Genomic DNA, 27,814 nt, shown 5'->3' on the forward strand with positions numbered 1-27,814 from the left:
GTGCATTATTAATTAAATATTAACTCTGAGAATTGACTAAGGAGTCCCTCTTGATTACTTATTTCTTGACGCTAATTTTGGAATATCATGGAATCACAATAACCTTTCAGTGACTTGCTCTTATATGTATTTTACATTGTGATGGGCTTTCTTCAATCTTCTTTCTTCATCATTGTAATTCTAGTCTATCTCCTAGAAGTTTTTCAAAATACACGGCCTATTTATGGTACAGTTTTGGTTTCCAGGGCCATTAATGGTTTTCCTTTAACAAAAATAGCATTTATGCCAAATCATGATGGATAGGTTTGGAGGAGAGAAATAGGTTTTCTTGATCCTCTGTCATGATCCAATTTTAAAAATAACCAATCTCAATCTGTAAAATAATTCACAATCTTAGCACACAAAAGTAGTATTTGTGGTTGTTGGATTTAGTAGATTGGCCCACTTGAACCCCTATTCCAATCTCCTTCTAGCATGCTGAAACTGTTTCCCAGATTTCTTAGGAGCTAGGATCTTAGAGTTAATAAATTAGTATAAGATTTGAATTTGGAAATGAATTAAGTGGAGTGAGAAGTGTTCAAATTATTATTATTTCCTTCTGCTGAGGGATTAGTGATATGACTCTGAATCCAACATTCTGGAGGGGGAATTCCTAGTTCCTGATTATAACTGCAAGCCAATGTGCTCTTGTAGCTAAAAATTGCAGAGGCAGCTTTCTGATCCTTCAATTTCCTGATGTGACAGGTTCAGGGAGTCATTTCCAAGGGGCTTAGCCATGAGTCTGTTCCTAAATTCTTTTCTGTTTAACATCTTTAAAGATATTAGAACAGAGACTGACATAAGTTAAACACTCAAGAAACTTAGGGTATTATTATTAATGGAATTTTTGCTTTTTTGCTTACTATATACATAGCCTGCATAAAAGCAAGGGCTTGTGTTTGGCTTGATCTTCTACACAAATGTTCTCTTGCAGAATACATAAGCACAAAAGGAATATATGAATCCTAGTCAAAATAATTGTTTTTATCTACAAGTGTAAATTATAAAACCTATGTTGGGTTTAAATTGTAGGTTTGAAGCATACAACAGAGATTTTATTCTATTTCCTTGGCAGTGAATAACTTTGGAAGAATTTTTATCTTGCATTTTCATAAAAGTTAGACAATATTTTAAAATATATTAATCAGGACATACTATTAGTATAAAGGGCACTGATGGAGACAAGCGAACTATGTATGATCACATCAAGGCAAGATTACAAAGTAATTATCAAATTACTTTGATATTTACAAAGTAAAACACAACCTATACCATTTTAAATTATGATAAACCTGTTATAGCAATTTTAAAATAAGTTTTCATTTATATTTCAAACATGTAATTAATAGAAAATATTTACTATATAATTTTGTACTCATTAAATTCATGAGTATGGCAATAATTTAGATTAAGGAAATTATTTTTACAAAGCAGCTGAGGAGTAAAATATGGAATTCAAAATGAATCACACTTGAGGAAGAATCCTTAATACTGAATCACCTTTCTTGTTTTATATACTTCTTTAGCAATTACAGCTAGATTAGATATTAAAAAGAAGATATATTAAAAGGAGTCATACAGAATTGTAAGAACAAGCACAAATGATCATTTTAATTGTTTATATAGGAAAGCCTTGACTCAATCATAGCAAGGCAGGCATGGCAAGAGCAGGGTATGGTGATAGCATGTTATCTTAACTATAAAACACTATTTTATTATTTTTATATATTATATTTTATTTTTATATTTTTATTTTATTTATTTAGATTTATATATTTCTATTTTATTTATTTATACTTCTATTTTATTATGTTATATATTTTATTTATATATTATGTATACTTATATATTTTATTATTTACACATACACACATTTTATATATATAGTGCTTTTTATACCTACTCATTGCTTAAAGATCACATAGTAGAATGCTGGTTTTCAAACTCTACTCTTTCCAACTCTTACTGAGGAGACTGATTAAGGATTGCTGTTGTTGGATGGTATGAGATAAGAGCAAACAGCAGTGGAAGGAGCAAGCGGGGCTCTATAACCTGTGCCCCTGATTTATCCAGTTCGCGTCTTTTTTTAGTTTTTTTGTATATTGGGATTTGTGGTAAGTTTTTAATCTGAGAACAGGACTATAAATAAAATCAAAACGAAAACAAAACAAAACCCAAATGTTTAAAAACAAGTGATCTAGTTCAAAGTTTGCATTGTTAGATGAAGGAACTCAATCCTTTAAACATCCTTTGATTAATGCCAAAGTCACCATTTAAGACCACTTCCTAATCCACGTGCCAGTCCTCTTTAGGCAATGACACATTGCTTCTCTTATCCTAGTCTTTATTCATTCTACTTAATTCAGTTTATTTCAATAAACATATTATGCCCCTCCTGTATGCCATGCATATATTAGGCACTGGAGACATGAAGATGGATAATTCATGATTTCCTTCCCTCCAAAATCTCAGTTGACTTAGGAGACAAACAGTACATACAGATTTCAGAATACAGGAGTAAATGCTACTATGAGGTGTATCATACCCAAATAAAATTAAGGCTCATTAATGCAGGATTGTTTGAGAATGGGTTTTTATTCCTGATTTTGTTCATTCTGGGTACCGAAATCTTAATTCTAATATTCAGAAAATATTCACGTTTCATATATCAGTATGAAACAATATTGAAGTGTTTTCATTTAACTCAGAAATTTTTGAAGTTGACAAAAGGACTTATTGAGCATAAGTAAATCTACACTCATTTATGAAAACTATGTAGAATTTCCTAAACTATACTTATACACAATGAATTCCAAAGGAGAGTGGCTTTTATTATTAATTTTTAGTTTCTCTTCATTAAGTAACAGGTAATAATATTTAACCTTTTTATAAAAGAGAAGCTGTGATCCAATTTGTGTTTTTTCCTGGGATTCACCATATTGTCCTTTTCCACATCTTCTGGTCAATTCTGGGATGTTTATATTTCACTTCAGTGAAATATAAACTGAAGTTTTTTTTCCTCTGGTTACTAAAGTTTTTTCTCCATCTCCCCTCCCCCACCCCCAACTGCAACGACCCACCTCCATCTCCAGTCTGAATAATGGTGTCTCTGGAGTCTCCATTGAATCCATGTGTTCCCAAAGTATCAATGGTCTTCTGCCTGGTAACTAGAGACAGGTTGTATTTTAAATTTCTTTGGCTACAGGACTTCCTCTGTTCAACTTAAAACAGAGCCTCCATTTGCACTGATGACACATACAGTGAATCATCATCAACAATAGCTCAGGACCTAACTCTTTACTTATTTACTTGTCAATGTCACATGGTCATGCATGAGATGAAGCTCAATCATGAAGCTTAAATTATCAGACTTTGCTGCAGACTTCACTGTAAACAATGTCTTACCAAGAAATGATATCATAAGTTGACAGAACTCTTCTCTGCTTTGTGTTATACATAATGCTAACTTTAAATATATTTGGGATACTAACAAACATCTATTTTATTACCAGAGAGTAACTTTAAACTTCAGAGATCATGGGTCATATTGCTTATATGAATGATTTTTACTTTCTAGTATTTCTCTGTAGTCACCTTTACTGCTTGTACTTCTATATCTGATAAATTATGTTCACTTCTATAACATCATGATTATTTAATCTTGTCTTTGAGTAAGCTTATGATCTCTTTAATGAGAGGCTATAACAAAGACACTTGAGCTGAGGCTTCTGAGACTGATTTCATTAACAGATTCTGATACCCTGAGTTTAATTTATAATCATAAATGACCGTCAATAAACCCATGCATCTACTAAATTAAGATGAAAAGAAAAACTTTGAGAAGATATCTTTAAATTTAGGTGGAAAAAGTCACTTCAGTTATTTTGGATATTCAAGTCCCAAGTTTCTTTTATGATTAAAGAAATCAATGCTTTTTTACCATTGGTATCCAATTTGCAATTTCCTTCTTTGATGTTTTGCTAGCATCATGTTAGTTAAATGAAGCAATTATGCTCTTAGCTTTAAGTAGCTACTTAAATTCTTTTGAAGTATAGTGGAAAGCAGCAGGGTTTTGGAGTTAGGAAGATCTGGGATTTAAATACCAGCTCTGCCATTTAGTAGCTGTGTAACCCTGGGCAAGTTATTTAACTTCTCTGAGTTTTCATTACTCTGTCTATAAAGTAAGTATAATACTATAAAGTGGAAGATTTCTTCCAGGGATTAAATGAAATACTAAATATATGCAAAAACACAACACAGATCCCAATAAAAAGTAATTATTCATTTAATGGCAGCTATTACCAATTTTATATGCTGATGTATTTCTCAATTTTAACAGCTTACTTTGCATATGCAAATATTTTAGAATAATATACTTAATTTGAACTGATTTTTATTTAGAATATTGTAGAAGCTTTCACCCAAGACCAACTGAAGTCATAAAGAAGAGCTTGGCTGCCATGAGGAGGAAGAGAATAAATGCAGAGAAAGTCCTATTCCCAAGTCTGATAACACCAGGTTAGTCTCTGACTGAGGCTGGACCAGGGCAATAGCAAACCACTATCTCCACATCCCACTTAGTTCAAGCAACAGTAACAAGCAGCAATAGCCTGGCATTAGGAAGGGTGAGGTCACGTAGAAAGAGCCTATCTGTGGTTGCAGGTGTGCAGAAATGACTAAAGTTGAAAGAGGAGGAGGGCCATTAAAAAAAAGTCTGTTTCTCTACTCCCTACTTTCTACACAAGGAAACAGCAGCCCATTACTAGAAAAATTTGAAGAATATGTATCAGTATGAGTCAGGTTCTTTAGAGAAATAAAACCAATAGGATATATACGTACAAACATGTAGAAAAAGATTTATTATAAGGGATTGTCTCATCTTTTTAGGGAGGCTGAGAAGTCCCATGATCAGCCATCTCTAACTGGAGGCCCAGGAAAGCTGGTGTAGTTCCTGTCCAAACCCAGATGACTGAGAACCAAGAGGCCAGAGATATGAGTTCCAGTCCGAGTCCAAAAACCCAGGAAACAGAAGCCCTGCTGTCCTAGGGCAGGAGAATATGGATATCACCATTCAAGAAGAGCAAGTAGATTTGCCCTTCCTCTGCCTCTTTCTTCTAATCAGGCCCTCAACAGATTGAATGATGAATTGGTGAGGGCAATCTTCTTTACTAAATCTACTAATTCAAATGCTAATCTCTTCTGTAAATACCCTCACAGACAAGCAAGCTATTTTTACCAGCTATCTTGGTATCCCTTAGCCTAGTCAAGATGACACAGAAAATTAACCATCATAGTATCCCTGAAGATAATAATAGCAATAACAAAACCCAAATAGAGTTCAACTACAAACTAAATTAGCTCATCCCCCTACACTAACAGCATAACAAAAGAGACATGACCATTTACAAGCATAAACACTATTTACTTCAGTCTGTATTATTTTACATACAATTCCTGATATGCAAGAAAATTATGAGACATTGAAAAATGTAAGACAAAAAATTAAAATTATTGTCAAGAGATAAAGCAATCAACAAAATCAGACTCAGAGATGGCCCTGGTCTTGGATTATGAGATAGGGACATTTACATAACTAAAATTAATATGTTAGAGGATCTACTGGAAAAAGTAGACAACATACATGTGTGAGGAAAGTTTAGTAAAAAGATAGATAACATAATAAGGTAAAATAATAATACTAGAATTCTAGATATTGAACTTGAGTTGGAAGAGGCAAGTCCGGTCTCAAAATGGAGGGCCATGATCCAAAGGAACCAGAACAGTTGAGAAAACTGTTTATTGGTGGTCTGAGCTTTGAAACTACAGATGATAGCTTAAGAGAACATTTTGAGAAATGGGGCACACTTACAGATTGTGTGGTGATGAGAGACCCCCAAACAAAACGTTCCAGGGGCTTTGGTTTTGTGAGTTACTCTTGTGTTGAAGAGGTGGATGCAGCAATGTGTGCTCGACCACACAAGGTTGATGGGCGTGTAGTGGAACCAAAGAGAGCTGTTTCTAGAGAGGATTCTGTAAAGCCTGGTGGCCATCTAACAGTGAAGAAAATTTTTGTTGGTGGTATTAAAGAAATACAGAAGAATATAATTTGAGAGACTACTTTGAAAAGTATGGCAAGATTGAAACCATAGAAGTTATGGAAGACAGGCAGAGTGGAAAAAAGAGAGGATTTGCTTTTGTAACTTTTGATGATCATGATACAGTTGATAAAATTGTTGTTCAGAAATACCACACTATTAATGGGCATAATTGTGAAGTGAAAAAGGCCCTTTCTAAACAAGAAATGCAATCTGCTGGATCACAAAGAGGTCGTGGAGGTGGATCTGGCAATTTTATGGGTCGTGGAAGAAACTTTGGAGGTGGTGGAGGTAAATTTGGCTGTGGTGGAAACTTTGGTGGAAGAGGAGGCTATGGTGGTGGAGGTGGTGGCAGCAGAGGTAGTTATGGAGGAGGTGATGGTGGATATAATGGATTTGGAGGCGACGGTGGTAACTATGGCGGTGGTCCTGGTTACAGTAGTAGAGGAGGCTATGGTGGTGGTGGACCAGGATATGGAAACCAAGGTGGTGGATATGGTGGCGGTGGTGGAGGATATGATGGTTACAATGAAGGAGGAAATTTTGGAGGTGACTATGGTGGTGGTGGGAGCTATAATGATTTTGGAAATTATAGTGGACAACAGCAATCAAATTATGGACCCATGAAGGGGGGCAGTTTTGGTGGAAGAAGCTCGGGAAGTCCCTATGGTGGTGGTTATGGATCTGGTGGTGGAAGTGGTGGATATGGTAGCAGAAGGTTCTAAAAACTCAGAAGAAAAGGGCTACAGTTCTTAGCAGGAGAGAGAGTGAGGAATTGTCAGGAAAGCTGCAGGTTACTTTGAGACAGTCGTCCCAAATGCATTAGAGGAACTGTAAAAATTTGCCACAGAAGGAACGATGATCCACAGTCAGAAAAGTTACTGCAGCTTAAACAGGAAACCCTTCTTGTTCAGGACTGTCATAGCCAGTTTGCAAAAAGTGCAGCTATTGATTAATGCAATGTAGTGTCAATTAGATGTACATTCCTGAGGTCTTTTATCTGTTGTAGCTTTGTCTTTTTCTTTTTCTTTTCATTACATGAGGTATATTGCCCTGTAAATTGTGGTAGTGGTACCAGGAATAAAAAATTAAGGAATTTTTAACTTTAAAAAAAAAAAAAAAAGAATACTAGAATTCTAAAAATGCTACCAGATATAAAGAATTCCTTTAATGGATTTATTAGTAGATGGACATAAAAGAGAGAAAGAAGAAAAAAGAGAGAATCCAAGAGCAGAGAAAAAACATGGAACAGTCAAGTATATGTATAATTGGGGTCCCAGAAGGAGAAGAGAAAATTTGGGTGCAGAAGAAAAATTTGAAGAGATAATGATCAAAATGCCCATAGAATCTTAATCAGTATATATACAAAGAGAAACAAACATAAAAAAACTACCCACTTAGATACATCGTAGTCAAAATGTGTGGGGGGAAAAAAGATTTTCAAAATTTTGAATGCAATCAGGGAAGAAAAGAAAACATTACACACCAAGAAAAAATAAAAATAATCTTATTGATCAGAAATTATGCAAGCCAGAATACAAGAGTTTTACATCTTCAAAGCACTGGGCAAAAAATAAAAACACTCAAAGTGGAATTGTACATCCAAAGAATATATCTTACAAGAAACTAAGATGAAATAAAGAACATTTTTCACTGACAGCATGCCATGTTAAGAAATTTTTCAGACCATGTTAATATGATACCAGATAGAAACTTGAATCTAGGCAAAGAAAAAAGAATGTGGGAAATAATACACACAAAAAAGATGCAAATAGAAATTACATACTTTCTTATTTTTAATTCTTTAAAACATATTTGATTCTCTAAAGCAAAAATGTGAAAATATAATGTGGACCTTACAGCATATATAAAAGTAAAATTATGAGAACAATAGTAGAATGGATGGGAGTGCGTAATTGGAATTATATTGTTATAATTTTCTTAAATTCTTTGTGAATTGGTATAATGTTATTTGCATGTGAAATGTGATAAGTTAAAGAAGAATATTGTAAGCCCTATGGCTACTACTAAGAAAAAGAAATATGAGTAACATACATGCAAATTGGATTAAAGTCTTGAACATAAGACCTAAAATCATAAAACTCCTACAATAAAATATAAGCAGTAATCATCTTGACATAGGTCTTGGCAACGATTTTTATAATCTGACACCAAAAGCAAGAGCAACAAAAGCAAAAATAAACAAGTAGAACTACATCAAACTAAAAACTTCTGAATAGCAAAGGGAACCATCAACAAAATGAAAAGGCAACCCAATGAATGGGAGAAAATATTGGCAAATCATATATTTGATAAGAAGCTAATATCCCAAATATATAAAGAACACATACAACTCAATAACAAAACAAACAATCAGATTAAAAAATGGGCAGAAGATCTGAATAGACATTTTTCCAAAGAAGACATACAGATGTCCAACATTTACATGAAAAGATGCTCTACATCATTAATCTTCCAGTAAATACAAATCAAAACCTCAATGAGATACCACCCCACACCTGTTAGAATGGGTGTTACAAAAAAACAACAACAAATAAGTGTTGGTGAGGATGTGAGAAAAGGGAACTCGAGTACATTGTTGATGGAAATGTGAATTGGTGCAGTCACTCTGGAAAACAGTATGGAAGTTCCTAAAAAAGTTAAAAATGAAACTAGCATATGATCCAGTAAATCCACTTATGCAAAGAAATGAAAATACTAACTCAAAAAGATATACAACTACATGTTCATTGCAGCATTGTTTACAATAGCCAAGATATGAAAACGATTTAAGTGTTCATCGATGGATGAATGGATAAAGAAATTGTGATACGAATTGTGAGTATATTACTCAGGCACAAAAAAGAATAAAATCCTACCATTTGTGACAACATGGATGGACCTAGACAGTATTATGCTAAGTGAAATAAGTCAGAGAAAGACAAATACTGTATGATCTCTCTTTTACGTGGAATCTAAAAAAAAAGAAAACAAAAAAGCAAAACCAAGCTCATAGATACAGGGAACATACTGGTGGTTGCTAGAGGTGAGGAATGGCGTTGTGGGAGAAATGGGTGAAAAAAAAATGACCTGTGCCTCCTGGTATGATGCTTGGAGAAGGACAAAAAATGTTTTCGTTTGTGTTCTTGCCAAAATCATGTAACCTAAATCTAGTCAGAAGGAAATGTCAGAAAACTCCAGACAGAGGAACATTCTACAAAATAACTTGTCTACTCTCTTAAAAAATATCAAGGGTAAAATAGACAAAGATAGATTCCATTATTGGAACAAATGTCAAAGTATGAATAATGTCTATAAATTATATAGTAGTATTGTAAAAATCTTAAATTCCTAATTTGGATCATTGTTCCTAGGAAATACACACAGAAGTATTCAGAGTTGAGAGATATCATGTCTACAACTTACCCTCAAATGGTTCAATAATAATGATAATGATTAGTAACAATATTATGAAGAAGAATATGTATATATGGAAAAAATAATCAAAGGTGTGGGGAAATTTTTACAGTTGGGACTATCACAGAAGGGTGTCCCTATATTTCTTTTTATTACTATTTTCTGTAAGTCTGAAATTATTACAAACTAAATATTTACTAAATAAACTTCAAAAAGAGATATAAGTAGTAGTAAAATAAATGAAATCATGAAAATAATTAATACAAAAGGACATGAAAAAGGATGAAAAAGAACAAAGAATAGATGGAACAAACAGAAAATAAGGATTAGTATAATAGATTAAGACTAATCATATCCCAGATCAAGTTAAACTGAAATGGTCTAAACACCCCAGATAAAATGATGCGCTTATCAGATTGAATAAAAAACAAGACTGAGCTACATATGACCTATAAAGAAACTACTTTATTTATAAAGGTATATATAGATTAAAAGTAAAAAAAGAAGGAAAGAAGAAATAAAAACATAAAGATAAGAACAGAAATCATTTAAATTAAAAACAGAAAGACACTAAAGAACACCAATGAAGCAAAAAAGGTGGTTCTTTGAGCAGATCAATACAATTAATAATCCTCAGCCTGATTGATCACAAAATCGATTTTAAAAAAAAGCAACACAAATTACCAAAATCAGGAATGAAAGAAGTGACATCTTTAGATCCTACAGACATCATAGCAAGTATTGGTAATTTTTTTTCTTTATATGGACCAATAATAAATACTTCAGAATTTCCATGCCACAGTACAGCCTCTGTAGCATATTCTTGTTGTTTGACTTTTTTTGCGACAATTTAAAAATGTAAAGAACATTTTCACTTCGTGGGGTGTATAAAAACAGGGCCAGATTTGGCTCTCAAGCTATAGTTTGCCAAACCCCAGTTAAAAGGACATTAAGGCAAAATTATGAACAATTTTAAGTCACTAAATTAGTAATTTACATAAAATGTACAATTTCCTCAAAATATAGAAACTTCCAACGTTCACTCAGGAAGAAATAGATAACAGGGCTGATTACATGTCTATTAAAGGAATTGAGTTTCTAGTTAAAAACCTCCCAACAAAGAGAACTCCATGCCCAGATAACTTCACTGGCAAATACTAACAAACATTAAAGGAAGAATGTACCAGTTATACACAAATTCTTCCAGGAAATAGAAGAAAGTTGAGAATTTCCAACTCATTTTATGAGGAGGAAGAAAAATCCTACTAAATAGCCCTCAAGAATATTGTATTAGTTTCTTCTGGTTGCTATAACAAATTACTACAAATCTGGTGGATTAAAACAAAAGAAATTTATTCTCTCACATTTCTGGAGACCAAAAACCTGAAATCAGTATAAGTGGGTGTAAATCATGAGTTGGCAAAGCTGCACCCTCTCCAGAGGCTTTTAGGAACACTTCATTCCTTGCCTTTTCCAAAAATAATTTGACCTTTATGATAAAAACTGTCAGCAAAGGAGGAATAAAAGGGAACATTCTCAACCTGGTTAAAGGCATTTACCAAAAAAAAAGCAGCTAATATCATATATATATATATATATATATATATACATATGTGCACAGTAATATTGACAAATGCATTCTTGCTAAGATGGAGAGTAAGGCAGTGATGTCCTCTCTAACCATTATTATTCAATATCATAATAAAAGTCTTAACCAGTAAAATAAGGCAAAAAAAAACCCCAAAACACTAAAAGTATAGAGATGAGAAAGAAATAACTAAAATTTATTTTATTCATACTTTGATATAATTGTCTACATAGAAAAATCCCAAAGAATTTACAAATTTTCTCTAGTACCAATGAATGTATTTAGTAGGGTTGCAGGATACAAGGCGTACTAAAATCATTTTTTATATATACCAGTGATAAAAAATCTTTTAATTTAAATTTTAAAAGACTATTTAATACGGTATGAAAAATGACATCTATAGGAATAACTTTAACAAAATATATTTGATTTAAAAAATAAAAACTAAATAAATGGGGAAATAAAATTATACTTGCAGTAAACAACTGAAAATCAAAATTTTAAAAATTTTACTTATAATAGGATCAAAACATGTGAAGCACTTAGGGGAAAATCTAACAAAGTCTTTATAAAATGAATATGATGAAAACTAACACATCAATGAGAGAAATCAAAGAAAATTTAACTAAATGAAAAGTTTATTTGGAAAACTCAATATTATTAAAATATCAATTATTCCCCAATTGATTTGTGCATCCAAAGCAATTTCAGACACAATCCCAGCAGTTTTTTTTGCTTTTTGTTTTGTTATAGATTAATAAGTTTATTTGAAAATATTTATGGACATGTAAAGAAGCTAAAGTAGTCAAAACAATTTTGAAAACAAAGAATAAAGTATGAGAACTCCCAATTTCTGATTTCAAGACTTACAACAAATCTATACTAATCCAGATAGTGTGATATTGGTGTAAGGATCATTGGACCAGAATAGAGTCCAAAAATAGGCTTACATATATAACAGTAATTAATTTTCAACAAAAGTTGACAAGGTAATACAATGGAGAAAGAATAGTCTTCTCAAAAAATGGTGATGCACCATTTGGATACCTACATGAACAAAAGGAGACTTTGATGCATACTTTGCACAATACATAGAAATCAACACTAATTGGATCATAAAATTAAACACAAAACATACAACTACAAAACTTTAGAAGAAGTCATAAGAGAAAATCTTTCCGAGCTTGGATTAGGAAAAATGCTTTTAGATCATCCCAAGCACAAACCATGAAAGAAACCAAATTGATACCTGTACTTCATCAAAATTAAAAACCTTTGGTCTTTAAAAGACACTGAAGAAAATAAAAAGACAAACTACAGACTTGGAGAAAGTATTTGCAACTCATATGCCCATTAAAAACAATTCAATAATAATAATAGTAACAAAAATAAAGCATTAAAAATGGGGAAAAAAAGTTTTGAACAAATTCTTCACCATGAAAGAGATATGGATGGCAAACAAGCACATCCAAGAGGTTCAACATCCTTATTTTTTGGGGAAATGCAAATAAAGACCAAAATGAGATTTCATTACACACATATTAGCATGGCTAAAAATAGGCAATGCCTAGTGTTGACATGAATGCAGAGCAACTGGCATACACTGCCTCCAGGAAAGCAAGTGGTGCAGCCTCTTTGGAGAACAGTTTAGCAGTTCATATATAATATATAAGATGCATCTATGAATATAATATAATATATAATATAGTATATTTTAATATAATATGCAATCCAGTAATCCCCACCCCAGGCATCTAACCAAGAGAATGAAGACATATGTCCACAAAAAACTGTATACAAATGTTTATAGCAGCAACTGGAAGCAAGAAAAAGATACGTCTAAATAAATAAATAAATAAATAAATAAATAAATCTTGGTACATCCATACAATTAAATATTGTTCCCCTATAAAAGGAACATAATATTGATAACATCTAATAGAGTAGAATCTTAAATTTATTATGCTAAATGAAAGACACAAGAACACAAAATTGCATACTTTATGATTCTGTTTATATCACGTTCTGGAAAAGGTAAAGAATAGAGATAGATAGCAAGACAGTGATTGTCAGGACTGAGTATGAGATGGATTGACTACAAAGGAGTATGTTGAAAATTTTCGGATAGTAGAAATATTCTATATCTTCATAGTGACAAGTGTCAAAACCTATGGAATAGTATTCCTAAACAGGGTAAATTTTACCAATTGTAAATTATATCTCAATAATCATGAGATATAAGCAATGTTCTTTACACTCATTTCTGTTAGGTTTTATCTGCGTCAGGATTTCCCAAAGCTAAATTCCGTCATCCAGCATATAAGTAACCTTTCTCTTCTAGCTTCCTATTTTTCAGTCTTGCAAAAAATGCCTTTTAATTTTCTTTCAAGGTGACATTGATCAACTAAGTCTATTCTGTTCTTGTTTGGTTGACTAACCAACTTTAAATCCACACAGACTACAGCTACTAAACAGATTGAAACAACATGGACCCCAAGGACTTCAAAGCTATGACCCTCCACCATGTCTGTTGGCAGCAAGTTCCTGCAATGTAGTCAACTGAGAGGGTTGATGAAGTTATCTCAAAGGAACAATCTCTGTTTTGAATTCCAAGATGAAAAAATTAAACCTCTGAGGCTATTCCACATGTAAATTAATGTGGAAAAATGATATTATTTGCCCTTTTTTTTCTGATCACACGTCTTCCTTTTTATTCTAAGTGTATATAGATTCTTGATAATTGCACTTTGCTTAAAATTTAAATGATGTTGGTTGTGAGCCTGGAGGAAAGATCAGCGTGCATGCAAATCAACAGCAATATGAGTAATTTAGGGCAATAGTTCTTAACCTTTGGGGGAGAGAAGAAAGAATCCCTTATAGATAGTCAAATATTTGCTGAATCAATGAGAATGAGATGAAGCTTCTTCTCAGAAAAAAAACATGTATATTATTCATGTAAAATGGAGTTCAAAGACTATGAATCCCAATCATCTTTTAATTAAGAGGTCATCAAACCCTAAGAGAAGCATCACCATTATGTTGTCTTATAAATACTTGTTAAGTTCTTGGAAGTATTTTAACATTCCTTGGAATGTGATACATTTAGCAAAGCTGCAAAGCTGGTCACATATATTCAGTGAGCAAATATGTATTGACTGCATTTTGCCATTGTATATGGTATCAGTGGTTTCAATGGAAGTCTATATATCATTTGTTTAAGCATCTCCTGAGAAGCTTGTTAAAAATACAAATTTCAGGATTTTACCTACTGAAACTCTGAATCAGGTTGTACAGGGTGGTAGAATTTCTATTTTTAAAGGCTCCACTAGGCCTTTCTGTTCAATAGCCTGGTTTGGAAATACGGTTCAAAATTTACTAAGTCCTAGGCTACTTTTCAATGTTTATAGAGACATGAAATTATCTAACATGCTCTTTAAGTTAAACTTCTTCTCAATGAAAACAAATTAGTGATGATAAATGTATTCCTAAAGACCATAGCAGTTAATTCCATGCCTTCATAACCATTTCAAACATTTGTTCTGGGCAGAATAATTTATGGGTGTTTTTGGCAATAAGGAAGGAACCATTACGAAGTGAACTACTGACTGAAGAAATAATACTGTAATACTAAAATAAAATCCAGTTTTCAGAGAATAGCACACTGATGTTCATAATTCTTCTGATGGGAAAATATGACAGAAATTAATATTGTAAAGACTTTTAAGAATCAGCTCTACTAATCAAATACTTAATATTGGGGAAATACAATATTACGCATATGTGTTGTGTAACTTTGTAGATGCTTTCTCCTCTCCATCTATTCCACTTGTAAAATATTTTAATATGAATTTGATGTTGTTTTATGTTCCCCACTTCTCTGCTTCATAATTTGTTTCAGAGATTAATTGTCCATACTCCTGTTCTACCCTGGATATCTGGACAAATATATTCGTCTCTTTTACCCATGAGATATGACATAATTTACCTGATTAACTTTTTAAGTCTTGTCTTGATCAGCAAAAATTATCTTGCACCAGATCCTTGCACCATCTCAATTTCTGCTGAGAAACCTTTCCCCATATTAACCCTGACATCCCATCCTGTGTACCAAAATTTGTGACAAGTCTCCAATTCTTGATTATGTTTTCATGACTTAAATGCTGGTCTTATTTCTACAGCTAGTTATCTAAATAGATAGACAGACTGACTGACAGATAATTCACAAATTCACTCTTTTTCATCCAACAATTACAGTGTACCTACTATAGCTAGGTATTATTAGGGACACAAAAACAAAAGAGAGAGTCCCAGCTACAGAGAGTGTGCCATATGGTGTTATGACAAACACCGTAATATAAAATACTTACTGCTATAAACGGAACACATATACAGTGTAGAAATACAGAAAAATAGATGTCAATATCTGATGATGATTGTGTATATGTAGAATCTGTCCAAAAAGATTTAATGTAAAAATATATTTTACATTGTGAATCAACACATTAGGCCATATTTATTCCCCCAAATTTAGACACTAATATTCGTGGAGACTTTGTAATTTGGACTTCTGTCAGACCACCCTTTTGTTCAAAATGAGTCAGACTTCTATAGAATTTCATGGGTGGTTGTTGGTGATAAATGGCTATAGGTCAGCAGGGGTAGCAGTTGTGGAAGAAAGCTGGCTGTGAAAGGATAGAGAGCAAGGAAAAACTAGAAACTGGGGTGTTTCTCACAACCTCCAATCTTGACAACTCAGGTAATTTGCAGAAGAAAATGGCATCCATGGAAGGGTCCAATTCAATCCACCTGCTACCAGGTGGCTAATTAATGCCCTTGTGCAATGGTATCATATTTGGAGCTAGGTGTTAGTATCTGTTATTGACTGGCTGGAAATTTGCCAAGTCAGACCATACTTGGTGAATCTATATTACTGACTCTATGTATAACATTCATCACTTGGTGTAAAAGGACAGTCTATAAGGACATGGGTGGCTGAAGAAAGAGGGTAACTGATAGTCACACAGCACATCATCTTGTTCACTTGAATACAAAGGTCTTGTGGTGAGGCTATCTTTGGTGAGAATCATAGATGGAATGAAAAATATGTCGACATTCTGTGTTTCTTCAGAGAGGTCTATTCAAATATCTCTTCCCCATTCTCTTGCCACCAATTTTCCAAGTGTGTCTCTTCCAAGTCTCTGACCTTTAGACACGAACTATAAATCAAAGAAGATTCTACTTCTGACAATCTCTCATTAAAAAAAAAAGAATTCAACAAAACAGTTATACTACTCAAAGTTCTGCCTAATGGGAGTTTTCTTCACTTTATTCTGGAGGTCCTGGAGTAAGCTGAAGTTGTCTACTTTTGTCTACAGAATCATTTGTAAATAAGGCCTGATTTTTTTTTTTTTCATCTTGTTAACTACTCATAGGAAATTCCTAATGACACTCTAGGTGAAGATTGAGAGACATGGGCAAAGGAGCTGGAGTAAGGGCCATAGGCATTTTAGCTATTTGCTTGTGTGTCTCAGTCTATGCCTCACTCAAGTCTGATCGCTTATGTGCTGCTATCATTTGACTATGGACTTCTGCCCATGCCAACAATACCAGTTCATGAAAGGTAACTCAGGCTGTATGGTAACTTGGTGGCTCATGTGAAGTGTTCTGTCTCTACTAGAGACCTGTAGCAAGCCAGTATCTATTTCTTAAAAGGAGAATAATAATCTGAAGAGGATGGCACAGCTTTGTTCTAAAATTTTAAAAGTCTTCTTTGTGATTCATTAACAGGAGTCTGTTCATAAGTGCCACACAGCATCCTTATATGCTACAATCATTTCAAACATAATTGGATTAGTATTCTCTTTTGGCCCAAGTGGCAGAGGCTCTTATGCAGTAGTCTAAACCTATTGCAGAGGTTTTTTTCTTTTTCGAGTCCTAATAAAAATAATAAAAGCCCTAATAAAAAACAGACTTTAAGGTTACTCAGTAAATGGGTTGGAGTAATAAACCTAAATAAGGGGTATGTTGTTTCTACAATCCAAAGAGACATAATGCTCCTTCCTTAATGATAGGAAGGACCCGATGCATCAAATTTTCCTTCACCTTCACAGGAATATCTCCACGCCCAGGTCACTGAACCCCTAGTAATTTCATCAATGTGTAAACAAGGCCCTGAATTTTTGTGGAATTCTTTTCCCACATTTTGGTAAGCGTGTGTCTTACCAAGGTGTCTAGAGTAGTTTCTTCTTCCTGTCCGCCAGATCCAATCAGAACGGTGTCGTCAACTTAATGGAAGAGCATGATGTCTTATAAAATAAAAAGACAGTCAAGGTCCATTTAGACTAGACTATGTCACTGGCTGGATGTTTGATTTAGCCCTGAGGTAAGTCAGCAACAGTGTATCCTGACCCTCTCCTCTGAAAGTAAATGTCTAATGAGTTTCACCACTGAAATGTTTGCTACACATCAGGTATCAAGAGACTCTGGGAACTACAGTAATAAAAACACATCTGGGATAACAGCTGCAATTGGAATCATTACCTAATTAAATTTTTGATAATCTACTCTTATTCTCTTATACCCATCTGCATTGTGTATAAGCCAAATAGACAAACTAAATGTATCTTTAGTAAGAAGTACCACTCCTTCATCTTTTACGTCCTTGGTGTGGCAGAGATGTAGCATTACATTTTGTTTATTATATTGGTACGTAAAGAGAGTCCTGGGGCTTTTCTTGGGTTTTTTCCCCACAGGTCAAAGAATTAATTTGGTATTCTACAAGTTGCTGAGTATGTCCCTCACAACTATGCATTGTATACCTGGGATAAAATCACATGATGGGTTCAGGTGCACGCAGGCCTACCTTGGAATCACCCCAAACCATAAATCATCTCATCTCTATAGATGTCTACTATGGCTACACTGGACCACAGTGGCATTTTGGATCTCCAGGAATTGCTGTAAATTAAAACCAGGGCCTTATAATCTCAAAGAATCTGGTTATTCAGCTTCTACAGTCACTCTGATAAATGGTGGCAGGACTTCTTGGAGGAAGGATAGGACATAAATTTACAGAATAAATTTTTGTCTGTGTAGCTACAATCTTCCTTAAGCAAAACCCATCTCCCCTTCATTAAGAGGCTCTAGACTCAAGACTAGAAACTGGTTTGAGGGGCTTGAACTCTTTTGTGATAATTCAAATCACATCTTTCTTCACTAGACCTAATGCTTTTCTGACTATACATATCAGTAAGGTTCTGTAGGCTGATCATCTACTTCAGTTCCAAGGACACCATTATCATTTAACAAACACCAAAGATCTCTGCAGCTCAGGCTATGCTGATTACTGTGCTTCCTCTGGTGTACATTTCTGTACCCATGCCCATCATTACTCTGGTGATTAAGTGCCGCCACTTGACCCCTGATATTCTAGGATTTTATCATGCCCTTTGAATACAGAGAATCCCTGAGATCCCATTATCTCCATTGGATCTGGGAATCCAGTTTGATGGCAGCATTTCCCACTATCATCTCTGGCCTACAGACAATAGCCACCCAAGAGCTCTTCAAGGCTGCTGGAGGTTCCCTGATGAATACATTAAGGGAGTGTGCTTGGACAAATGTAGGGGCATAGATTGGAGTTGGTGAGCAGGACAAATCCATGCCAACATCTATTTATTCTTAAAACTTCGGATACCTACTTTTCAGTATCATGGATGTTTTAACTTCATAACTTGCTACTTTTGGGTAAAGGATCAGTCAGCCATTAAAGCAAACTGCTAGAAATACTCTTGATTAAACATATTGAATCCAGAATCTTCGCTTAGTGGAATGTACCCATTTCAACGCATTTTGACCCACCCAGCATTATAATCCTTCTACCCTGATCCAATATACTTAGAATTTATTTTCATAAAGGCTCCCCAGATTTCTGTCAATAAGAACAATTCTTTTGGTGTTCATGACACCTCCTTGTGGTCTAAAAGGAGACTTGAGGACTATAAATGCTTTTCTGGTACATACATGTTGTCACTGCATACTTTGCTGGACGAAGAGCTATTGTAAGACAAATTAGGGAGGAAATATGCAAGTAGAAGGAGTTCTCTCTCTGTGGAGCTTAAATGGCCATGGGAAACTATATTATTCTTTAGCTGCTAGTCAAAACCATATAAATAGACATATTGCAGGCTATTAACTAGATGAGTAGGGAGTTAGGTACTAGATAGGACCCATTCAAAGATGCCCTTGGGGCTGGGGCATTTCAATGCCAGTCCTGCTAGTGAGACTTTTTAAAAATAAAATATATTAGGCCATATACAAGGTGAATGAGTAATTGATATAAAGCTCCATCAAGATCTTTAAGGTTTTCATTAAATGTCAGGCTTTGATATATCTCCAAGTGCTGTACCTTTTCCTGTAAGTGTCTCATATTCTGAACAGGACTGTATTCCTTTGAATCATGGCTGCTAAAGGGTCATTCTTCAAAAACTCTTTCCCACCTTTGACATTTTTATGGGATGGCCCTTTAAAGTAAAATATGGAAGGTTTTCATGACAGTGATGCCCTGGTATGTAGTCACTAAAATAACAGTGTTGGTTAACCTGAGGTGGGAAAAGGTGTCCTGGGCAGAAATATAAATTATCTTCTTTAAAGCAGAGATCATGACTCATCTGTCATCGTAAAGACAATATCACGTAGCAGCTCAAACATGGGCTCTGAACCCTGACTCCCTAGATTCAAATCCCAGCTCTGCCACTTACTTGCTGTGTGACCTGGGAAAGTTACTAAATCTACTAGATCAATTTCCTCATCTATAAAATAAAGGAATTATAATAGTAACTGTCTCACAGAGTTATTTTAGGCTTTTAATAAGTTAAGATATCCAAATCAATTAAGATATCCAATGTTTAGAAAACTATGAGGACTATAAAATGGTTAGTTCTTGATATTTTGTATTTCCCTGTCATACCTTCTTTAATTACTATACTTTTGTACTGATCATCAAAAAGTAATAACAGTGATATCAACAACTAATATTTCTATGTTGTTTAATAATTTACAAAGAGTTATAATAAGGTTATTGTATTTGATTTTCATACCTATTTTGATAGGGGTTGTCATCTCCATTTTGTAACTGAGAAATCTGAGGTTCAGAGAGATGTGGTTTGCCAAAGGTCAGAAAAATAATTAGTGTGGACAGGATTTAAATTTATGTTAGCTGACTCTACATTCCTTACTTTTCCAAATATAATTTAATCATATACTTCCTGATGTTTACAAGAGTTTACCCACCTGATTCCAAATCTTTTCCATATATTGAGGCCTATTATGTGCTAGGCATTTTTGTTTTATCTAATACTATTATATCAACACTGCAAACTGTATATGCAATATATATATTGTATATATAGCTTAGGAAATAGACAAGATTACCCAATGTGAAAGTGTGGTGCAAAAAGAAAAGAAGTTGAACTCATATTTGAGGAACTTAAAAATGTTAGGGTCTGGTAGAACAAGCATGCAAAGAAGTCTAAAAAGAGTTAGCAAAAGGTTCATAAGAAAAACCAGGAAAGCATGGTATCATGATATTGAGTGTTTTGATAAAGAGAGTCAACTGGATCCAACACAGATGAAAGATCATACAAGGTGATTATGGGAAACATCTACCGGATTTAGCAACCTGGAGCCATCAGTGTCATGGCACAGAGGCCAGACCCCTAAGTTTGGTGAGTGAATGGATGGTGATGAAATAGAGAAGAATGGCTATTAGTGGGAGTAAGGAATAGGCATAAAAGACAGAGGGGGTAATAAGGTTAATGTAGTATATGTGTAAGGTTTAATGTTATACATGAACATATTTGTATGTTGGAGAGGAAATCAGCTAGAAAAGAAAGCATGAAAGATACAAGAAAGAACAGAGATAACCAGTGGCAAAAGGTCAGATTCAGAAAGTACTATACAGAAACCAAAAAATGGGATGGACTTAGATGCTTTAGATCCATGGCTGCCTGCCACCAATGATCAGTACTCCCTCTCTTTGCTGTACTCTAGAGGCCAGGTACAGGATTAAGGAGACTGAACAAAGAAAGGGTGTGTGTCTTCAGTTTTGTGAAATCTCTTTGAGCTGGACCTCTCTTTTGTTTGATTTAAATAATAATCTTATTGCATAAATTAAAGTGCTTGGGTTTGTTAATTTTTATCATGGCAATATGTAAATAGGAAAAATAGTTAATTCCCATGGTGTGATAAGAAGGAATAAGTCAAGCAACAAGGTCTGGATTTTGTCTAATTAGAGATGGGCACTTGGAATCTATGCTGTTGAAAGAGATCCCTTAATGGCTCCAGAAGTATATAAAAGGAATAAAGCTATGCATGTGTTTATTTATTTAATTATACACTGAATACTTATTCATTCTACAGATATTTATCGAGTACCTATTACTTGCTAGCCATTGCTTTGGACAAAAGGGGTGAGTGGATGAAAACAAATGAAATCCTTGACTTCACAGAGCTAAATTATAGGGACAGAAAGGTACTGACCAAATGTACACGTAATATTAAATATAGATAAGCTATAATAACATTAAATATATACATAACAATACACGGTTTGCTAAGTACTATAAATTTTTAATATATAAAATTTTAAAACACAGAACTGATAATTTGGGTAGAAATACAGATACTTTTAAAAAATGTGTTATGTTCTATGATACAAATATGAAATGGTTGCTTTAAGTGGAGAGAGTATTACATGCACCTATAATGTAGAACCATTAAGAATAATGCCTGGTGACACATAGTCAGAACTCAATAAATATTAACTATTATTATAGGACAGACTGTACCACAGACTAGCATGCAGTGAACAAGCAATAAAGGCTCCTTGGGGGAAAAAATGACACCTAAACTTAATCAGAAAGAATGAAGAGAGACGAGGCAGATGAAGAAGAGGGCAGGGCCTTCTAAACTGAAGGAATAGCATATGACAGGACAAAACAAACAAACACACAAAGTATGATATTGAGTGATAAGTTTAGGAACCTACAATTGGGATTTTGGCTGAAGTATAGAGTTTGTGGAGAACTAGAAAATGACTCCAAATGTCCTCTGGAGAAGCCGGGTTTCAGGACAATGTTGAGGGTGGGGTGAGAACATCAGTGTCTCCTAATCTTCTCCATTCTCCCTGTTAGACTGTACATTCTAGAAATTACTACTCTGTGCCAGATTCTGTAACCAAGCACTGGAGTGAATGAATTAGATTTGAAACCTACTCTCAACAAGTAAACAACAATGACAAATAACATTTTTTGAGTGATCTCTATTATCCATGTACTGTTTAAAGCAATCCCCATGTCTTCATCCATTTGATCTTTAAAACAACTCAGTAAACTAAAAATTCTTATAACCTTTCTATAGATGAAGAAAGCAAGGCAAAAAGTGGTAAGTCTTGTTCACCATTGTATTCTCAGTGCCTGGTACAGTGTCTGACATCATAATTTATTCATAAATATTTGAATGAATACATTAATAATGGACAAGTGAATCATATTGAAATCTAGCTTTGCTAGGCCAGGGTTGCACATTCATAATCAGGTCACTGTCTCACTGGTCATTTTGTGGGACAATTATAGGACAATGGTTTTCAAATGTTTTGATGCATGAGAACCTCCAGAGGTTCTTGCTAAAGATTCTAATTCATTTGGTCTGGCGAGAAGCCCATGTCTTTGCATTTTTAATAGATACTCCAAGCATTTTATTCTAAGGTGATACTTGGGTACATTTTGAAAAAATTGCTGTGAAATACGAGTTGATAATCATTACAACTAGGTATGAAATTAATGAATAATGGTTATGGCTCAGTCTGTCAAAGGAAGGAGAAGGGGTATGGTGACTTCAATGACAATATGAAGAAATCATCAGCTGCAATGGAATCATTCTACTGATCCTTTTCATCCACATTGATTGCAGGGCTTCTCATTTTGGGCACTATTGAGAGTTTGGACTCGATAATTCTTTGTTGTGGGATGGCTTTCTTTTGCATTTTAGAATGTGTAGCAGCAACTCTGGACTCTACTTACTAGATGCCAATAGCTCGTCCATCCTCCAAGTTGTGACAACTGAAAATATCTCCAGACATTGAAAAATGTCTCATGAAGTCAAATTGCCTAGAATTGGAAACCACTGCCATAGAGGAAGACAGAGAGCTGTCTCCAGACACTTTCCTACAGCAACTTCTGGCCTTCTAATCTAGATTTGTATACAGTATAAGACACCTGATCTGTTTCTCCATAAGTGTTCCTCTGTGAGACACTATGGCTTGTTTGATGAGCACAGTGTACCTTCTTGGCTTTTTTTCAGAGCTCACACTATGCGTCATCCCCCCTCCCACCATACACACACACACACACAACTGATTTAGTAAATCAAGTGAGACAGACTGTCAGCGTCAAGACATGGCTGATATACAAAATCATCATTCCTTCTTCAGGTTCCAGAGGGTTCAGATCCCTTTAACATAGTTTACAGGGAATTATAGTTAACTACGACAGCAGAATAGGATCAGTTTACCAGAAGACAAATATTATAAGAAGGAAAAATAAATCAAAGGAAGAGACACAGAAATAAAAAGTCAGATAAAATTTCTTGAAAGAAAGAATTTAAATAAGTTTGAACAATTTCAGCCCCAAATTGGCAAAAACATATATTTCAGAAAATACAGAAACTTTCCCAGTTTGGAAATTACTCCTGTCCTTTATTTTTACAAGAATAAACAGACAATGTGTAACTGCCTAAGGATATATCCTTCACCTTTTCTCTTCATTAATTTCTCTTAACAGTTCTCAGCATCTTTCAGTTATGTATGAGAACAATAAGAGTAAAACCTTGTTAACAATTTTTGATGGGAGAACTATAAACTACTGTTGTATAAAAATATGCAGTATCATATTGCCACTGATTAGATGCAGAAAACTTACCTAATCTTAGCAAAATGCAAAGAGTACCTAGACGAGTATTTGTTATTCACTACATACGTCTAGTGAATTCATTCCTAGTTCACTGGCTAATCAGAACGGTGATTTAGTGTGTGCACCCAGTGAAACAGTTAAATAGCTATGCAAAGCATATTCTTAATTGGCCAGAAAAAAAAAAAACTATCCAGATTCATATTGAAATCAACTTTAAATTTATTCACTTCAAAATCTATCATAATGAAACTTTATTGTTATACAAATTATTTGGTATGAGCTACCTTGACTAACATACTTTGTGGAAGAGAATAATGCTTCCTAATTAACTGGTAGTAGAAGAAAAACAAGGAAGTCAATACCTATTTTCAGAGAAGACTAAAAAGATGCAGAATCAAAGAGAGGGGAGAAAAGCCCAGCACTGCACCATCTGTTATTCTGGGCAAGAAAATACCTGTAACCTTGTTATCTCCATCCAGTTCCTTTAAGTGATTTCAGACGGCAGGGTAGCAACAACTACTCATGCACAAACACTGTTACTTCTACCTTGAACTATTTCCTGGGAGACAAGTACTCTAAGGTAACTCGGTGGTAAATTGCAGTTCACCCCTGACTCTGGTCAATTCCAGGTGGTTGTGAGATGATTAATGACAGCCAAAGACCCCAACCCCAGGGCTTCGGTGGGAAGCAGCGATTTAGGAGGGCATAGAGGCGGAAGATGGCTGGGCAGAGCAAGCCTGTTTCCACCACCACCACCACTGTCTTAGCCTATACAGTTTGTTCGAGCTGCCAGAGGCTTTCTAGTTGCCATGGCAACTGTTGGGCTCTGCTGCAAACTCAAAGCATAGCCTCTGAAGTTAGGTACCAAACACTGGAGCTCAACAAACGCAAAGGGGAGAACAAGGATTACACATGTAATCGATCTCCAGCTCCTATGACTAAAATAACCTTTTTAAAATCGGATTTTTGTTTATGTTTTTGTAAAAGGAGATTATTCTTGTCTGGTATTGTTCATTAGTATCATCTTCTGGTGCCCAGAGAGAGGAGACTGCAAATCCTCTCTTATAAGACAGCGGAAGGGGGGTGGGTAGGAAACGTGATTACCAGGAATGCACCCAGCCCGCTCATTCATTCATTCAGTTATATATTTCAGCATCTCCCGAGAACATATTTGTGCTGGGCATCGTGCCAGGTGCTGGGTCTGCAAAGAGAAATGAGACACCGCTCCCTCTCCCCCCCACACACAAAATTAACAATAATTAACAAAAATTAGCAGAACCTTCGCGAGCCTGGGGAAAACCAATTAGGCACGGCAAGCTCCCCACGGATCCCCCTTGGAAGACAGATTCAGAATACAAACACGGGAGAGGAAACAGATCCCCGAAATAGAGTCAGGCAGGAGGGAAGGCTAGAGGGAAGAGGGAAGCCGGCTTTCCCTAGGGAGGGAAATCTGTCAGGGCCACTCAACTGTTTCTCTGAGGCTGCCAGGGAGAAGAGGTTTGTTTTTCTTTCAGAAAGACAGAGCCCTTTTCCCTACTGGGCTCGATTTCTAGTAGGGGAAGCCCCGCCCTTTTGGGCCGTTGATTGGCCCAACTTCTTTTCAGATTATTTATGCCAGCATCCTCTCGGAATGATTGGCTCCCTTGCTCAGTTCCCCTGGGAGTCGCATCCTACCTGGTTGGGAGGTGTACTGCCTTCCCACACTCCCTTCTGTACTCACCAGGCTGCAGCTAAGGTGGGAGAAAAAGTCCTGGCTTGGAGAACTGAGCGGAAAAAGCGATCCCAATGGGTTCTTGGAAAACTCTTATCTTCTCCCCTTTTCTTCTGTGGAGTCAAAGGAAAGGGTTGAGGTTGATGTTCCTGTTACTGACCCTGCACCTGGGAAACTGGTGAGTAAATTCAAGGACTCAAAACTATTCTTTGGTATCTACCCACTCCCCCCCTCATTTCTCTTTTCTTTAAAAAATCATTCTAGGTTAAATAATTTGCATTTCCCTGGGCACATGTGCAACATTTTGCCATCAGTTTATTTTTTGATTAGATCTACTCTTTTTCTGATAGAATGAAATTAGCCTATGTGTGAAGTATGGAGATTAGCTCAGTTGTTTTTGACTTGAAGCACAGTAGAAACTAGTAAAGACTCAGTTACTGGAAGTGGGGAGGGGAGTAGAAATGTTTTCGCTACTACATTTAGTGAATGAATGCCACTGATGAACTTTCTGGATGATTCTGCATTTTAAAGACAAAGTTATTTTAGAAACTTGTTACAGAACATGGCATGTATGATGCTTTTTATACACTAATATTGCCTTTTCCCTTACCTTTTTGCTATTCTAAAAAAAAAAAATCAAAGTTTTACATCAAGAAAGATCATAAATATGGCTAAAAATCCATCAGGGTTGAAACTATGTTACATTTAAGTTAGAAGTAACCATGTATATTTTACTGAGCCGGCTTTGAATTTTTTTTTTTTAACTTGGCTGTGTACAAGTAAATAAATATTGTAAGGTGATGTGAATGTCCCGTGTGTGTGTGTGTGTGTGTGTGTGTGTGTGTGTGTGTGTGTGTGTGTGACAGAGAGGGAGAGAGAGAGGGAGTGCTTAGAACTCAAGAGTAAAATGTAATCACTATAGAGATGGAAACATGCCTTTTTAAGTACTTGCATCACTGCTAAAATTTATTATTATGACGATTATTTTTAGCATATAGCTAGAGTGGATTTTTGCCATTACTAACAGATAGAACAACTGTATTTTCTCTCTAAAAATAGAGAATAAAGTATGCTAAGTAATATTAGACTTGCCAGAATATGTTTGACACCCAATGTTTTTTAAGTATTACAGTTTTAGTTTATTTACCCTTTTCCCTTAGAAACGTAAATGTTCTGCAAGAGCACAAACATTCTACTTGATTAATTATTTCTTATATTTAAGCGCATCGTAATGGTTTATTTCTTTGAATATATTATAAAATTATGGAAGATATTTTGGTAGGCCATGTATTAGTGCTCTCATGCATCTTCATAATATCGCAAATGAATCTGTGTTCTCATAAGTAAAAACAGACTAACCCAGTGATTTTCTGAAATAACAACCTGTAAGCTGATTTATCACTGTAAGTGCAAGTTTCTCTTGCAATCTAATAGACAAGCTGCTTACTAAAGGGCATACTGTCTACTTAAAGAAATGTTTGGTTTTAAATAATACATTTTCTTCTTGAGGATATTTACATTATGAGAATCATGATGGGTCTCAGACTCTCTTCAAGCTGCTCAGAATTAACAAGTTGTGTGGTGTAGTGGACAGAGATGGGCTCTGGCAGTCTGGAGACATGATTCTATGTGTCAAGGGTCCTTAACCGCTCTGAACACAGTTCCTTCATCTAGGAAATGAAGGGCAGTAGTAGATCATTTATGATTTCTTCCAGTTTTCATATTCAATATTTCTAAGATTTGAACGGAAACATAAAATAACTCAATAGCTGCGTCACTGGCTTTTCATAGCAGTTTTCAAGAGAGAAATTCTAATTGGAAATGCCGTGTACTTTTTTTTGTCATATGTATGAGTGAGAGAGAGATGCGTTATGCAGCTAAAATAAATAAATCATTTTATCATAGTACTATAGAGAATATGGATTATTCTGGCCAGTGAAAAAATACATATTAAAAAATAAAGCTGTATGTTGCTGTTGTAATTAACTCTTAGGGC

At 34.8% G+C, this 27,814-nt stretch overlaps 1 protein-coding gene and 1 pseudogene across 2 annotated transcripts in view; both read left to right on the plus strand.

Annotated features, from left to right (window-relative positions):
• Positions 1-5,738: 5,738 nt before the first annotated feature.
• On the plus strand, positions 5,739-7,054 carry LOC309661985 (heterogeneous nuclear ribonucleoprotein A3 pseudogene; annotated as a pseudogene). The gene has a single exon. The product of its transcript is annotated as a heterogeneous nuclear ribonucleoprotein A3 pseudogene (transcript).
• Positions 7,055-7,190: 136 nt separating this feature from the next.
• GABRG1 (gamma-aminobutyric acid type A receptor subunit gamma1) overlaps positions 7,191-27,814 on the plus strand; it is an 85,881-nt gene continuing 65,257 nt past the window's right edge. The window contains exon 1 of the mRNA XM_082464290.1: positions 7,191-25,996. Within this exon, the coding sequence (XP_082320416.1) occupies positions 25,893-25,996 (104 nt within the window). The 5' untranslated portion in view covers positions 7,191-25,892. The remainder of the gene's footprint in view (positions 25,997-27,814) is intronic.

This window comes from Balaenoptera physalus (assembly GCF_965194825.1).
Source record: "Balaenoptera physalus genome assembly, chromosome: 5".
NCBI classification, from domain to species: domain Eukaryota; kingdom Metazoa; phylum Chordata; class Mammalia; order Artiodactyla; family Balaenopteridae; genus Balaenoptera; species Balaenoptera physalus.